General features: G+C 35.3%; 3 protein-coding genes across 4 annotated transcripts in view; 2 read left to right on the top strand and 1 right to left on the bottom strand.

Moving 5' to 3' along the window:
- LOC114742894 (alanine--tRNA ligase) overlaps positions 1-13,045 on the top strand; it is a 28,601-nt gene extending 15,556 nt beyond the window's left edge. The window contains exons 1-8 of one of the 2 annotated variants that reach the window (XM_028931120.1): positions 10,105-10,263; positions 10,400-10,546; positions 10,637-10,749; positions 10,926-11,018; positions 11,429-11,531; positions 11,619-11,693; positions 12,124-12,219; positions 12,628-13,045. In XM_028931120.1, the coding sequence (XP_028786953.1) occupies positions 10,180-10,263; positions 10,400-10,546; positions 10,637-10,749; positions 10,926-11,018; positions 11,429-11,531; positions 11,619-11,693; positions 12,124-12,219; positions 12,628-12,687 (771 nt within the window). In that variant the 5' untranslated portion in view covers positions 10,105-10,179 and the 3' untranslated portion in view covers positions 12,688-13,045. Of the gene's footprint in view, positions 1-10,104; positions 10,264-10,399; positions 10,547-10,636; positions 10,750-10,925; positions 11,019-11,428; positions 11,532-11,618; positions 11,694-12,123; positions 12,220-12,627 lie in introns of those variants that run through there. The other variant, XM_028931119.1, reaches the window with a different exon arrangement.
- Positions 2,644-3,259, bottom strand: LOC114742899 (protein RALF-like 33). The gene has a single exon (XM_028931124.1). The coding sequence runs from the start codon at positions 3,208-3,210 to the stop codon at positions 2,842-2,844; it is 369 nt and encodes a 122-aa protein (XP_028786957.1). The 5' UTR covers positions 3,211-3,259; the 3' UTR covers positions 2,644-2,841.
- LOC114742900 (40S ribosomal protein S21) lies at positions 5,917-7,992 on the top strand. Its single transcript, XM_028931125.1, has 4 exons — positions 5,917-6,005; positions 6,721-6,822; positions 6,918-7,050; positions 7,652-7,992. The coding sequence occupies exons 2-4, from the start codon at positions 6,773-6,775 to the stop codon at positions 7,715-7,717; spliced, it is 249 nt and encodes an 82-aa protein (XP_028786958.1). The 5' UTR covers positions 5,917-6,005; positions 6,721-6,772; the 3' UTR covers positions 7,718-7,992.
- Positions 13,046-14,011: the final 966 nt, after the last annotated feature.

Here is a 14,011-nt window from a genome sequence, read left to right as displayed (position 1 = left end):
CATTCACGCGATTTTTAATTCTCTCTCTCTCGTGGTTTTGTGCAACTTGTACTTCCAGATCTGAGTAATGCTTGGGTAAATCTCGAATTAACCAATCAAGAATGAGGCTACTCAAATAAGAAAATCATAAAGGTATTAATGCAGTCACTTTTGCCTTTAGTTTTAGTTTGCTAGCGGGGCCAGATACTTGAGGACGAAGTGATTCTCACTTGTAGAATACTGTTAAGTATCCGTCCACTATTCCTTTGGTGCCTCCAAATTGGGAAATGTATTACTCGTTCAGGTAAATGCTATAGTAGTATCGTATGATTTTCTGATTTCTCCCCTTCAACCCCTCCTATAATTCTGCCTCATCAGTCCGCTGAGCTCTAACTTTGGCTCTTCATGTATAAAAACAACCCCCCCCCCTCAAAATTAATAAAATAAAGCCATTGGAGACATGCATTCAAGTAAATTTTATCCGGATCTTCCTTCTTCCTTTTTTTTTTCCCTTCTCCCTTTGCCAACAAATTTTATCCGGATCAAACACGTGGTCACGCAAAATTTGTACATGTGGGTAACAACCATAGCACGGGGCCTGAGTGCATTTGTATTTGGGCTCAAACTCGGGGCGGCAACTATAGAGCCGGGCCCAAAGGTCTCGATGCGCCTTCCATGTTTAGTTTATTTAGTGCTTACTTCGTGAAGAATAGAGTACAGGCCAAGCACGTGGTTAAGGTTTTACATGTATACTAATATTGATGACAATAATAATGATAATGATTATTGAAAAAAAAAGAAGACGCTAATGATGATGATCATAACAATGATAATAATAATTGTGTTTTTGGGCTTTTTGGGTTGTTTTGTATGTTTTTCGTAATCCAAGTGGCACTGTTTTCCTCTGTTCGGATCGGATGTGACGCAAAACCTTCTTCCTGCGTATCATTCGTTTTTGCCCTTTGGATCAAAGTCAATAGTTTGTTAATCATATGGGAGTTTAGCATGTTAGAGACTACTCATTTAAAGGGCGCCATATCAAGTGCAGTGTCACTATACTGCACTGACCGGTTTAACAGAAATTCGGATTCAGGTTTCTTCAGACCTGTGTTAGATCTTCTTTCTTAGCATGAGATCAAATGATATCATCTAAATTGAGATTGAAATAGATATGACAATCCAGGACAGCCATGGGATTGATCTTGAAACCCCGCTGGAATAGGACCGCAGCTACAAGGCAGTGCCAAACATCAAGTGCTAAATTAAACATTTTAACGTACATGTAAAAGAAAAGGTGCAAAGACCATCCAATTTGGTTGAGTCCAAAAAAGACCGTCCAATTTGGCGGCCCAGATTTAAATTAAACACATTATTTACATTATTGTAGTTATGTATTTCTCTCTCCGGTTTAAAATATAAACTAATTTTTTTTTAAAAGAGTTGTTTTTTTATAAGATAATATTCACTTTTATCTAAATATTTAATGAGATTTTTTAATTTTATCCTCATATATTTTCTTTCCTCTTTAATTTATTTATTACATCTTTTACTTATTCTCTTTATTAATAAGGGTACATTAAGAAAAATAAATATATATCGTACACATTTATTATTTTAAATTGATTTTAATTAGTTTATTGATAAACCTAATGAATAAAGTTTTGTTTATATTTTAAATTGGAGGGAGTACTACCTTCAATTATTAATATAAAAATTAATTTGATTTTTAATTAATCCTAAACATAACATCTTAATATATTTTATTTTTTAAAAATAATTATTGTAACAATTGCATATATTAAATATTTTATCGAATGATACTTGATTAATAAGGATATTTAAAAATAATAATACCTATATACTATCTCTGGTATTAAATATAAGAACTAGTTGACTAATTTGAAAAGATTAAGAAAATAAATTAAATTAATTATTTGTAATAAATAGATTTTATATTTCATAAAATATCTTTATTAATCAAATTTATTAGTTAGAACTATCATGATTAAAAGAACTATTTTTAAAAAAATAGATAAATATAAGAGACGAAATGAATTATAATTATATATCTAATATCAAAATAAAAATCAACCGAAATATTATAAATAATTAATTAAATTAAATTTTTTTAATCTATTTAAATTAATTAATCAATTAATTTTTATATTAAGTATCACGTATATTATAATATAAGCCGGCCAAAGCCAGCTAGCTGTGTCGTGGTTGTCAGGCATGATGGAGACCGGTTCGCTGACTCGGATTCACGCGGACAATAACACACGCGTGGCTTCCTCCCTCAGTTAAAAGCTACAGAACAGTACCGTGCACTGCCCAGGAACAGAAGACGCCCCGTATCATATTTCTTCTGGCAAGAAAAAAACCACACCCCCAGCCCCCCGGGGGGGCGTTAGCTGAGCTAACTAGAACCGTGCGAAACGAGCTGCGTGTAATTCACCATTTTCTGCACTCCTCATTCCACAATTTCTCATTCTTCCTAGAAGACGGGCAACATCTCCTTTCAATTTCTCATTATACCATAGTCATTGCCCTCTCCTCCGTCAAAAGCGCCAAAAAGATTTTCCTTCCATAGTCTAATTAATTACTTTCCAGAAGAATCCATCCGTTAACAATGAGCCCCAAAAAAAATACGAGAAAGAGAGAAAATGACTACTAATGAGCCATGATTTCAATTCAATCCAACTTATAAATCTCTCTCTTTGCCAGCATATAACATATAAAATCTTAAGAATATTTTTATGAAATGACTACAAATGATTATGATATAGATGAGAACAAGGAAATTCTATTTTCTTGCTATTATATATCACAGTAACGTTTACGAGAGAAAATGAGAAAAGAATTTCAACTTCTGCAGCGAGTGATGGCACTGCAGCCACGACGGTAGGGATTGGCTTGGGCACCGGGACGGCAATTGTAGTAGGAAGCGCCGCGTCGGGAACAGGGAACAGTGTTCCTCCTCAGCGCACCGTAGCTTATGTACCTCGAGGTCGCCAGAATGCGCCGGCTGATCTCTGATTCCATCTCAAACTCCGACCCAAACAACTCTCCCTCGTTCTCCAAAAGTAGGCAGTCGGCGGTGGATCCGCGGCACTCGGATTTAACCGGGAAGAGGCCGCCGAAATCGATGGTGGCGGATGAGCAGACAAGTGCGTGAAAAGCCAAGATCGTCCCCATTACCACGAGGCCGTAAGAGCGTCTTGAGGTTCCCATATTTTCAGCGTCAGTTTTGGAATGGAGGGGATGAGAGAGACGTCGGAGGCGGGATTATAAGCGGCCATAAGTGAGAAATGCCACTGAAAGCAGGGTATAATTACAATTGGTGCCACTTGACTCAGAACGCCCCTTCTTTCCTTGGACACTAATAGTAATAGTAATACAGACCTCGCTTTGCGTTGAAAAGGGGGGAGGGATTGAAAAACGGTTCCGGTTGTGTACAGGACTAGGTTGGCTTCAAAAGCTGGCTTGATGGGCTGTTCCAGTTGCGTATGAGAAAATTTGCATGTGGGGAAACTGAGAATGGATTCCTCGTTTGCAATGCCAACACCCAACACAGACGCGTTTTTGGATGATGTAATACTCTTCCGATCCTTAATATAGATCCAATTTTTGAGTTGGTTTTAGTTCTAAATATAAGACACATTTATCATATTTATCAATTTTTTCTAAATTATTCCTATGAATACCCCCTCAACTATAATCAAGTAGAAGAGGGAGATGGGGTATTAAGAAAGATGATTATGGTGTTTTAGGAAAAATGTGTCACTTTTCTTATAATTAACTAATTTACCTGACTTCTTTAATCTAATCTAATTAGTTAAATGGATCTTACATTAAGAACCGGAGGAGTATTAGTTTGTGGCTTGATGAGTGATTGCCTAGCTGGCTAGCTGCTCCATAAGAATGAGCGAGCATTTCTTTAACATTAACAAGTTAAACATGAAGTCGAAGCATGCTAGATGGCATATCATTCATACATTAATTTTTAGATTAAAAATAGTACTTCTCCGTTATTAAATAAAATACCTCTTTTATTGTGTAATTTATATTATAAAAAAATTTATATTTAAAACCAGAGAAATATATTTTTTAGCTGGTCAGCTTTGTGATGGCTTGTTTGGGCTTCGTCGGGGGAGAGAGAATGATTGCAGGCGCAGTCAGTGGGAGAAATAGAGCGTAAGTCAATGCCTGGAATCTACCATGAACAAGCACCCCAAGTCTCCCGTGCATTCGTGATTATGCAAGTAATGTAATGCCTACAGTCTTAATTATAAAAGTTAGTTGACTAATTTGAAGAGATTAAGAAAATAAGTTAAGTTAGTTATTTATAATAAATAGATGTTGTTTTTCTTAAAATATCCTTACTAATCAAGTTTATCAGCTAGAAGTATCATTATTAAGAGAACTATCTTGAGAAAAAAATATAAATATAAGAAACAAAGTAGATTAGGGTTTTATAATTAGAACCAAAATAAAAGTTAAACAAATTCTTATATTAAAAAGCGGAGGTAGTTTTTTTTTTTTAAATAAAAGATGAAGTTTAAGACTGAGTATTGTTCTTTTTTTTTCTCCGAATAATATCAGTTTGAATTGAGGGACAAGGCTCCCTCCATCAAAAGCAACGAAATGTTGTTGCCCTCACGTCCTCTCATTTATGAATGATACATACTTTCATGCCATTCATTAACTATTTTTTTTTTTTGGGGGATCAAGTCAAAGCCTGTTTTTTTGTAAAAAGAAAAAGAAAGGGAAAATATAATCTAAAGTTGGAATATAAACTAAACACAGCCGGTACAGACTAGTAGATATTTGGAGGGTGACCAACGGTGGTTTGAAGCGAGATGTAGATATTTGGAGGGAGCCACATTGCTATGACGAGGACTCATATTAGTCTTTCTTGTACGAGAGAAGGTGTGGATTAGAATTTGGGATGGCTGGGACCATGCTGGGCTCGGCAAGCTAAGAAGACGTCGCTTGCTTGGATTGTTAAAAACTTAAAATCAGGCATGACAATTGACAGGTTTAGTTTGGATAAAACCGAAGGACAAATTATAGTTATTTTGAACCACAGCTCATGCAAAGGCTGCGCCAGGCTGTCTCTGCACTTTTTGCAAGCACACGCATGTTTACAGAGAATGGTTAGATGCTTTGTAGCCTTGTTCGGTTATAGTGGCTATAGGTTTACTCATTTACATAATTCAAGTTGCCTTGTATTAGCTCCCATTCTTACTATAATACCTCTTTAATTAATTTAAATAGATTTAAAAAATTAGTTAAGTTAATTATTTGTAATAAATATAAATTCAATTTCTCAAAAAAATATTTTTAATTATGACCATCCATTGATAAAAATTTCTTAATATGTGTAATTAATAGGAATACTTTAGAGAATGAATTATAAATTTGAGAAACAAAATAAATTGAAATCTTATATTCAAAATCAAATTCAATCTCTAATTAGTTCTTGTGTCAAGTGCTAGAAGTAGCATGCATGTAGATCCTAAACGTAAATCACTGGCACACGTTACTAGAGCAATTAAATAAAGCAAAACGTGTTTTTGCCAATTTCTCAGGAGAGAATCCCATGGGCCATGGGAGGAGGGTTACGCAGGTGACAAAGAGTGAAAAATATACATTAAATTACCTTTTTATGTTTATTATTTATGAATTAATTAAATTTTGTGATGAACAACTGTAATTGATAAGAACTTTTTTTTTTTTGACAAAAGAATAATCTAAAATCTTATGCTGCTAATTAATAGAATTAATTCATGTTGGAACTGGATAGGGCCTTAAACGAAGATAAATCCTTCCCCATTCGAACTCTATCGCTGGGTTTGACAGGGGGCCTCATTAGCAGGCCTTATTTTGGACCTTGTACATGGATACGTTAAAAGCCGAAGTCCGAATCCGCCCCACCTGAGAAACTAGGTTTTCGTCATATAAGATTCATTTATCTACGAAGTTCACCGTCTCTCATCGGCGCGCTGGTTTCTTCGCCTCCCTTGGTACGTACGCCCTCCCCCGCAACTACTGATGTTTACTTACTGGTGGTTTATTTTATGACCTGGTTTTCGCCGTTCTATTGATGTTTTCCTCCTTGGTTTCTTCTGAATTTTCCTTTGCCGGAGGCAACGATTCTTAACAGTTATCGAACTTCAAATACATTTTTTTGGTTAAGTTTTACATTCAGGGTTTCGAGATATTCAGCTTAAGTGTTGATGATATCACAGTAATACCGTGTATTCTACATCTGTTTAAACATTACGGACGTAATAAGTTGTTCTCTGTTTGGACTCTAATGTGATGTTCGCGTCGAAACTGCTTCATGTTTTTGTTTATTGTTTTTAACATTTTGTGTGATTTATCGATTCGTTTATAGCTTTTTGGTAGCGCTTGTTGCGCTTCTTTCTATTCATGTTAGAGTTGTATACAAATAGAAAATAAAATTCCCTATTTCACGTAGGACACAATTGGCACGTGTCGAAAATTTTACCTTCGTTATGCTTGAATATTTACTGGTAGATTTGCAGTCAATTGGAAAACCAAGTTTTCACGTACCATATACTGTTGTTTCAAATTTCTAAATGCATCTACTTCTCGAGGACATGAACCTTCAGACTTCACATTCAATATATATATATATATATATATATATTTCCAATTTGCAGAGGACATGCTCTTTAACACTTTATACTTTCGTTGTCTTCTACCTTGAGTCAGGTTCGTAGATCTTTAACGGAGAATTTTTCATACGCTCCGAGAAAAAAAGAAGATGCAGAACGAGGAAGGCCAGATTACTGAGCTTTACATCCCAAGGAAATGGTATGTCTTTATATTTCTTTAATTTTGTTGAAACTTCTCATGTGATTGATTGTTTGATCTCCGTGGGATTTGAACTAATTGGTGATTTTGTTCAGCTCCGCAACAAATAGACTGATAACTGCAAAGGACCATGCGTCCGTGCAGATCAACATTGGGCATCTCGATGAGAACGGTATTTACAATGGCCATTTTTCCACATTTGCTATGTGTGGTTTCATCCGTGCCCAGGTCAGTAGAATTTATCTGATCAGTTTTGTAATGTGTTCTGGAATCGTATGAATCGGATTTGTGCCCTACTAGTGAACATATGACTGTTTTGCCGAGTAATTGTTGTAGTGTTAGTAGCTTAGCAATGTGGATTTGGCTGCATATGGCAACAGAAGATGCCTATAGCCCTTTGCCCATCAGCTTTTAGTATTTGTTCATGTTTTTTAATATTCAACTCCATCTATCCCTTTCTTTTGATTTTTCATAAGGTGAAGATAAAATTCCATGACTGATGAATGATCAAATATTAGATTTCTGGTGATTTGGTTGCATTTATGTGGAAGTTTAGAAATTTTAGGCTGTGAGGATGTTCTGATTACCTGATCTCTGTCAATCATAGATAGTGAATCGTTGATTGTATGTGAGATCCTTCTTATGGATTCAGAAATAAAAAAAGTCGTGTTAATGCTTTTCATGTATCAGTAATGCTACATACTTGTAGTGTTGAAGGGTTGCATGTAGAATATATGGTTTTATGGTATGTTGTGTTCGTGATAATGCCGTTCAAACTTCAAGGTGCACGTAGAAGATGAGGCTTATGACATAATCTATGCTTTTCCAGGGGGATGCTGACAGTGCATTAGATCGTCTGTGGCAGAAGAAGAAAGTCGAAGTCAAGCAACAGTAGAGGATGATAAATTTTCTCTGAAGTTTGGTTGCAAGTTATATTCGAGAATTATTACTAAGTTTTTGTTAGTTTAGTTATGAATGTTGCTATACCTGATTTGTCCACTCGCGGTACCAACCGAATGTCCTTTCTGGCTGACTATGTGATGCATTTGGAAGTGATTTGATAATTGATTGGGTTCCTCCTCGTAGTGGTCTGGCGTTATGTTACTATTATCATCCGCTTGGTTATTGTTGGATAGCGTCCGGATAAATATCATGACTGAACTTGAAATCATATCATAATGGGTTTCAACGGACTTGTTGCTTAAGTACGTACTCTCTTAACCGAAGTCATAGTTTTGATGGTTTTCATTGACGTGAAGACCAAATATCTTCCGAGTCCAATGGAATATTATTGTATGCTGCCTTCCTAGTCTCTCGCATGGGGCGATGGTAGAGTTGAGTCTTGAAGGTACAAAGGAAGAGCAAGTGGCCACTGGGGAAAGAATTCAACTGAGTGCCTCCGACAAAAGTGGATGCAGATCCTTTTGTTTCTTCTGCAACTGTATATATTAAACTAACATATTTCACAATTTATTTTATTTTATTGTTTGATATAACATCATTTTAAATCACACAAAATGAGATAAAAATTGTTTTCTATCTGCTCACTTTTTAAAAATAAATTGAAGAAGGTTGATTTGCCAATAATGATGTAAAATCTAAGTTATCTGAAGGGGGGCGGGGGGTGACCACTCCTTTGTTTTCTCGATTCTCATGTGTCGAGGGACAGATTTTGATCCCTTACTGACGTAGTTCCATAAAACGCCCTCCTGAAGGAAAGTAAAAAAGAAAAAAAAAACGTGTAGAAATAATATATTAAAAATTAGAAAAAATAACATTAAAAAAAGTTAAAAATTGTAATATTCTAATTCAGGTATTTAAGACTTTAAAATCTTAGGAGAAGAAGTAATACTTAATAAGGTGTTTTGCAAATGTAGTTAAATAACAAAAATGTCCTTGTATCAAAAAGTTTATTAACAAGTTGTGAACTTATTTATTAATAAGCTATAAGCCAACATTAACACAGTTAATGATCAGAAATGTACTGTTAATAACAAATTTAATATTTTTAATAAAAATATGATACAAAAACATTTTAATTATTTGACTATATTTATAAAATATCATATATTAGGCATTATTTCCTCCTTTAAGATTTTGAACTCTTAAGTGCTTAAATTGAAACATTACTATTTCTAGTTTATGTTATTTTTCTTAAAAATTATGGGCAAAAAAGAATATCGCTGGATGCTGAGTACTGACGATTTCGAACCTTGAGATTTAAATTTTAAACTAGACCGATGGAAAATCGGACTAATAATATTTCTCCACAGGTGGGTGCTATACACGTACGCGTAGCAAATCACAAAACAGACCAAGTTCGTGATCCCCCGTGCAATATTCACATGAAATATCAATACCATCGTCTTCTTCCTCATTTAATGAAGGCCATCCTCTTGAAACATTATGCAATCTCCGACTGTTACGAGATGTACGGAATTGGCACAAAGGTCTGCGAATTCGAGCCAAACGATTTCTTACCCACCTGCTCCAAATAAACCTCTTGACCCTCTTCCTACTTCTTTTAATACACTTGGACATTCTCAAGAAACGTAAAAGCTAAAGTCCCTGTTTTCTCTGCTCTTCATCAGCGGCGCATATCAGAATCACACCATATACATACTTTGCATCTTTATGCCCCTTTTGGGAAGCCTTTCTTAAACTCTCAAGACCTGACTTTAACTTAAAGAACTGAAGTATTCCACCATTCCGTCTCTGTATAAACTCTCTGAATGGCCACTTTCCTTGCAACGTTTCAAGAATGAAAATTCTTTGTCGGTGATAAACCATGGGATTAGCGGAAACTTATCCAGAGATACATGTTCATATATATAATCATCGTCCGCAGCTTGAAGGAATTCTCTACAGAATACTTTACCCTTGTAGAGGTCAGAAACCGAACCAGAGGCAACCCTCGCTAAAACTTCCAGTAACTACTCTTTTGGAAGAACCTTAATGGCAGAGGATGACCGGTGAGTTCGTTTTCTATTGCTTGCCTTCCTTACTTTTAAATCAGCCATTGATGAAAGATCTGGAGGTTTTAATTTTCCACAACATTCTTGTGCTTTGGAGAGAAGGTTCAAATTTATAAAGGAAGGGGTTTCCTAAGAATTGGCATTAAACTTCTCTTGCGTTTCTTTTTCTTAGCCGCCTCATGCGGTAAGTTGGCGGTTGGGGGGTCAGACCAGTCAAAGTCAATGGCGTTTTAGAGAAAGTCTGGCCTTCGCTCCGCGTTTTGTTAGTTATTTATCAATTACTAATTACTTTATAGTTGAGATACTTTGTCGACGACCGCCAAGCACTGCTAAAGTAATAATATCACAGAATACCGACCGATCTGATACTCGGCGAACGGCCATGGATTCGAGTTCGACTAAGCTCGACTATTACGATGACATGTGGAGGCTCGAATCTTCTGCCACACTTCTTTCCCACTTCAAGGTTTATATTACTTCTTCTGTGTTGCATTAAAAGGCATCAAAGATTATTACTTTTTCCTGATTTTGTGTTGAGAATTAACTTCAAGTAATTTTTCCCCTTTTCTCTGAGTTTTTGTCGTTTTCGTTTCGTTTGAAAGGGAGATGACGGCAGAAATGCTTTGATGTTAGATCGCACTATCTTCTATCCGCAAGGTGGTGGTCAGCCGGCCGACACTGGCTTCATACGCATTTCTGGTTCAGACTGCAAGTTTGTGGTTCAAGACGTCCGATCAAAAGATGGAATTGTAAGTGCGAACGTGAACTTAAGTTTACCAGTTTGCTCATTTTTGTATAACTAGTTAGCCCATTTTTATATATTTGTTGTATATCTTTAGGTTTTCCACTATGGATTATTTGAGAATTTGGGCCAGGAATTTGAAAACAAAGTTGAGGCGGGAAGGGAGGTCACACTGGTTGTGGATGATGCCAGGCGAAAGCTGAATTCCAAGTATAAAATTTTTCAATGATGAAATTCATTTTGCATCCAGATGATCAAACTTCATTTCAAGCCAAAAAAAAAAAAATTTATGGCACTTGTATATCACAGTATATGGTGGTCGTAATTTAAGAGAACTTACAATATTCCTTGGTTCATTCTAACACTTCAATCATTTATTCATATAGGTTGCATTCAGCTGGCCATTTACTTGATCTGTGTCTGCCCAGAATAGGATTGGGTCATTTAGAGCCCGGCAAAGCCTACCATTTTCCTGATGGGTATATACTTTACTTGCTTCTTTCTTCTTCTGTTTTTTTTTTTTTTTTGGGTATATGATTATTATGCGTATTGCATGTATAGCTAGCTGCCCATAAAATATGGAAGCTAAAAATGGTGGGAAGTGCTGTTTCACTAAAAAAAAAAAATGGTGGGAAGTGAATAACCGTTGCATCCGGCCCGATTCCTTTATGCTCTATGCCTTTAAGTTGAGTGGATATAGTATTCCAATATACAAACTGATAAGCAATAATACATCGGTCAAATCTTTGCTTTTATGGGGAATACTAAGCATTAGAGTGATTATGAGAAAGAATTAACAATTAATTGATTACTATTACCTCACATTTTTGAGAATTTGTTCATAAGATGCAAAAATTTCTTGGCAATTCCTATTATATATTGTCACCAGGCCCTGGGTAGAATATAAAGGAACGGTTCCACAAAATGAAATGCAGAACAAGCAGAAAAATTTAGAGCTAGAGGCTAATCGGCTAATTTCTGTGGGAGGAAAAGTAAGTTTTGTGTTCATAAATTGCTTTTTAATACACAAACACACACGAAATGCATCTGGTTCTCAAACTGCTGATTTCAATTCCTAGGTTTATGTTGCTACGTTACGATATGATGAAGCTGCTGAGCTTTGTGGCGGTTGCCTTCCTGATTATGTTCCCAAGGTTAGTTTATCAACATATACACACACAATTATAATATTACAAAGAATTTTGTGTTTTACTTATGCACTAAACAAGTTGCAGGTTTTGCTCTGACCAATAATTCGTGAATTACTTTTTAAGCTAAAAATAAAAGTTGGCAATTATTTATCAGGATGGCTTTCTGCTTTTGTGTCCATGAACTGCACCACCACCACCCCCCCCAAAAAAAAAAAAGACCTTCCCCAGATGAATCAGCATACTTTTATAAGCGGGGAGTTCTTTCATTAGTTGACACACAGCAACCTTTATCTAACTCCGCTAAATGATTTGATTACATGTTACATGAGATCGAATATCAAAAATCCATTGTTACGTCTGGCTCACTCTGCTGTGAGTTTTTTTGGGTACTAATATACAGTGTGTTTTAATATCAATGCACCAACTTTGGCAGGAAAGCACACCTCGGATTGTGAGGATGGGAGATAGTCCTGGCTGTCCCTGTGGTGGTACCCATGTTTCTGATATTTCAGATATTGTAAGCATTAAGGTCCGAAACCTGTCTCCTTTCGCTGATCAACTAGATATTTATATCCGATTTGTGATTCTGTAGTGATATTACCTACATGTTTTTCCGCTTAAATGTCTGCGATTTAATTCTGTTGAATTTGGTGCTGTTTCCCTTATCGGCATATGCATCGATGATGAAAATTGTTCTCCATAACAGCAAAACTGTCCATGCACTTTGTAGTCCTTCATGACTTATTTTGACCTTACATTTTTTTGTTATTTTTTTTATTTTTTTTTCTCAGTTTGAATGTTATTATGCTTTATTTCTAGAGCAGTGGACAAGAGACCTTGATCCTGTAGAGACTTAGCTTCTGATAGGTAATATTTTGTTGCCCGCTTTGTATTTTTCTGATGTTTGCTACGATTGGCGTGGTATGCATATGTGCAGGTTTCTCAGATTCGCTCAAAGAAAGGATCAACAAAAGTCTTCTACAATGTTGAGTCCTAATGCTATGCACTTAGAACCAGCCATTCAGGAGATGCTGTCGGGAACTCCATAGTGAGGCCAACTTTCAGTCCTGAAAGGAGATAGCTATGTATTACTGAACAATGCTTCGCTAAAATACTTATAATCACATATAATCGGTTATGGTTTTGTGATACCAGCGAAGATGTTTTAATTCACTGTCCTTGTTGGATGGATCGTGAATTTGCAGAGGGGATATCTGTCATACGTCTATAGCTTACTCCCTCCGTCCCTAATTATAAGATTTTTTTTTTGAATGGATTTGTTCCTTTTTATAAGGTTTTTTTTAAATTTGTCTGAATATTTAATGCATTGTTGTCTATTTTACCCCTAACAAATTCCCATGTAATTCTCTCTCTATTTATCTCATTATTACTCTCTTATATTTATTAGGGTATATTTGGAAAAAAATTATATTTGTTATATATTAATTATTTTTAACTAATTTTAACTGTTTTCTTAACAAACGTAATTTGGCTAAAAAGTTCTTATAATTAGGGATAGAGTAGTATAGTTTTGAGTGCTACCTAGATCGTTGAAAGCTCATTCTCTCAAGATGCTTTCGTCTTTCTATATATCTGGCAGATCTAGTCTTAGTAATGTGTGGGCATTTATGTCCATGGATCTGTGTTCTTCCTCGCCTTACAATCATTTTTCCTCTCATCTAAAATCATAGTTTCATTACTTCCCTGAGGCCCTCGGTGGAAATAACGCTATTAGTCCGAATGTAATCACTGCTATATACTATCTCCGGTCTTAATTATAAGAGTCAGTTGACTAATTTGAAGAAATTAAAAAAAAAAGTTAAGTTAGTTATTTATAATAAATAGGTGTTGTCTTTCTTAAAATATCCTTACTAATCAAGTATGTTGGTTAAAACTATAATTATTAGAAGGACTATCTTGAAAAAAACTGAGTAAATATGAGAGACAAAATGGATTGGGGTCTTATATTTAGGACCAACATAAAAATCAAACGGGATCTTATATTAAGAACCGGAGATAGTATTATCTCTACATTTATTGTATAATTTTCGTTTTCCAATGCAAAGAACATTACTTTTCTCTATTTCTTTTCCAGAAATTAAAAAAAAAATCCTTTTCTCTGTGTATCTTTGGGATTTTGAGTGGTATCTGGGTAATCTCATAATCACTTTTTATAAGCACTTTTTCGTAAATTGAGATAAATTCCTCTACATATTTACTTCATATACCATAAAAATATTTCTGAAACCATGGTTTTGATCTTACCCAAACATCCATTTTATCTAAAAAAGAATCTTTTTTTTTTCCCTCCTTGTGTTGAC

This window comes from Neltuma alba, unplaced genomic scaffold (assembly GCF_004799145.2).
Source record: "Neltuma alba isolate B1F8T4 unplaced genomic scaffold, ASM479914v2 tig00003893_pilon, whole genome shotgun sequence".
Taxonomy (NCBI): domain Eukaryota; kingdom Viridiplantae; phylum Streptophyta; class Magnoliopsida; order Fabales; family Fabaceae; genus Neltuma; species Neltuma alba.
The sequence above is the reverse complement of the archived record's forward strand: the minus strand, read 5'-3'. Positions and strand labels throughout refer to the sequence as shown.

Excerpts from the sequence above, each read along its gene's own strand:
- LOC114742899 (XM_028931124.1), bottom strand. The coding sequence starts at position 3,210 with ATGGGAACCTCAAGACGCTCTTACGGCCTCGTGGTAATGGGGACGATC.
- LOC114742900 (XM_028931125.1), top strand. The coding sequence starts at position 6,773 with ATGCAGAACGAGGAAGGCCAGATTACTGAGCTTTACATCCCAAGGAAA. Across the intron at positions 6,823-6,917 it reads CTTTACATCCCAAGGAAATG|CTCCGCAACAAATAGACTGA; the intron begins GTATGTCTTTAT and ends GATTTTGTTCAG. Across the intron at positions 7,051-7,651 it reads GTGGTTTCATCCGTGCCCAG|GGGGATGCTGACAGTGCATT; the intron begins GTCAGTAGAATT and ends ATGCTTTTCCAG.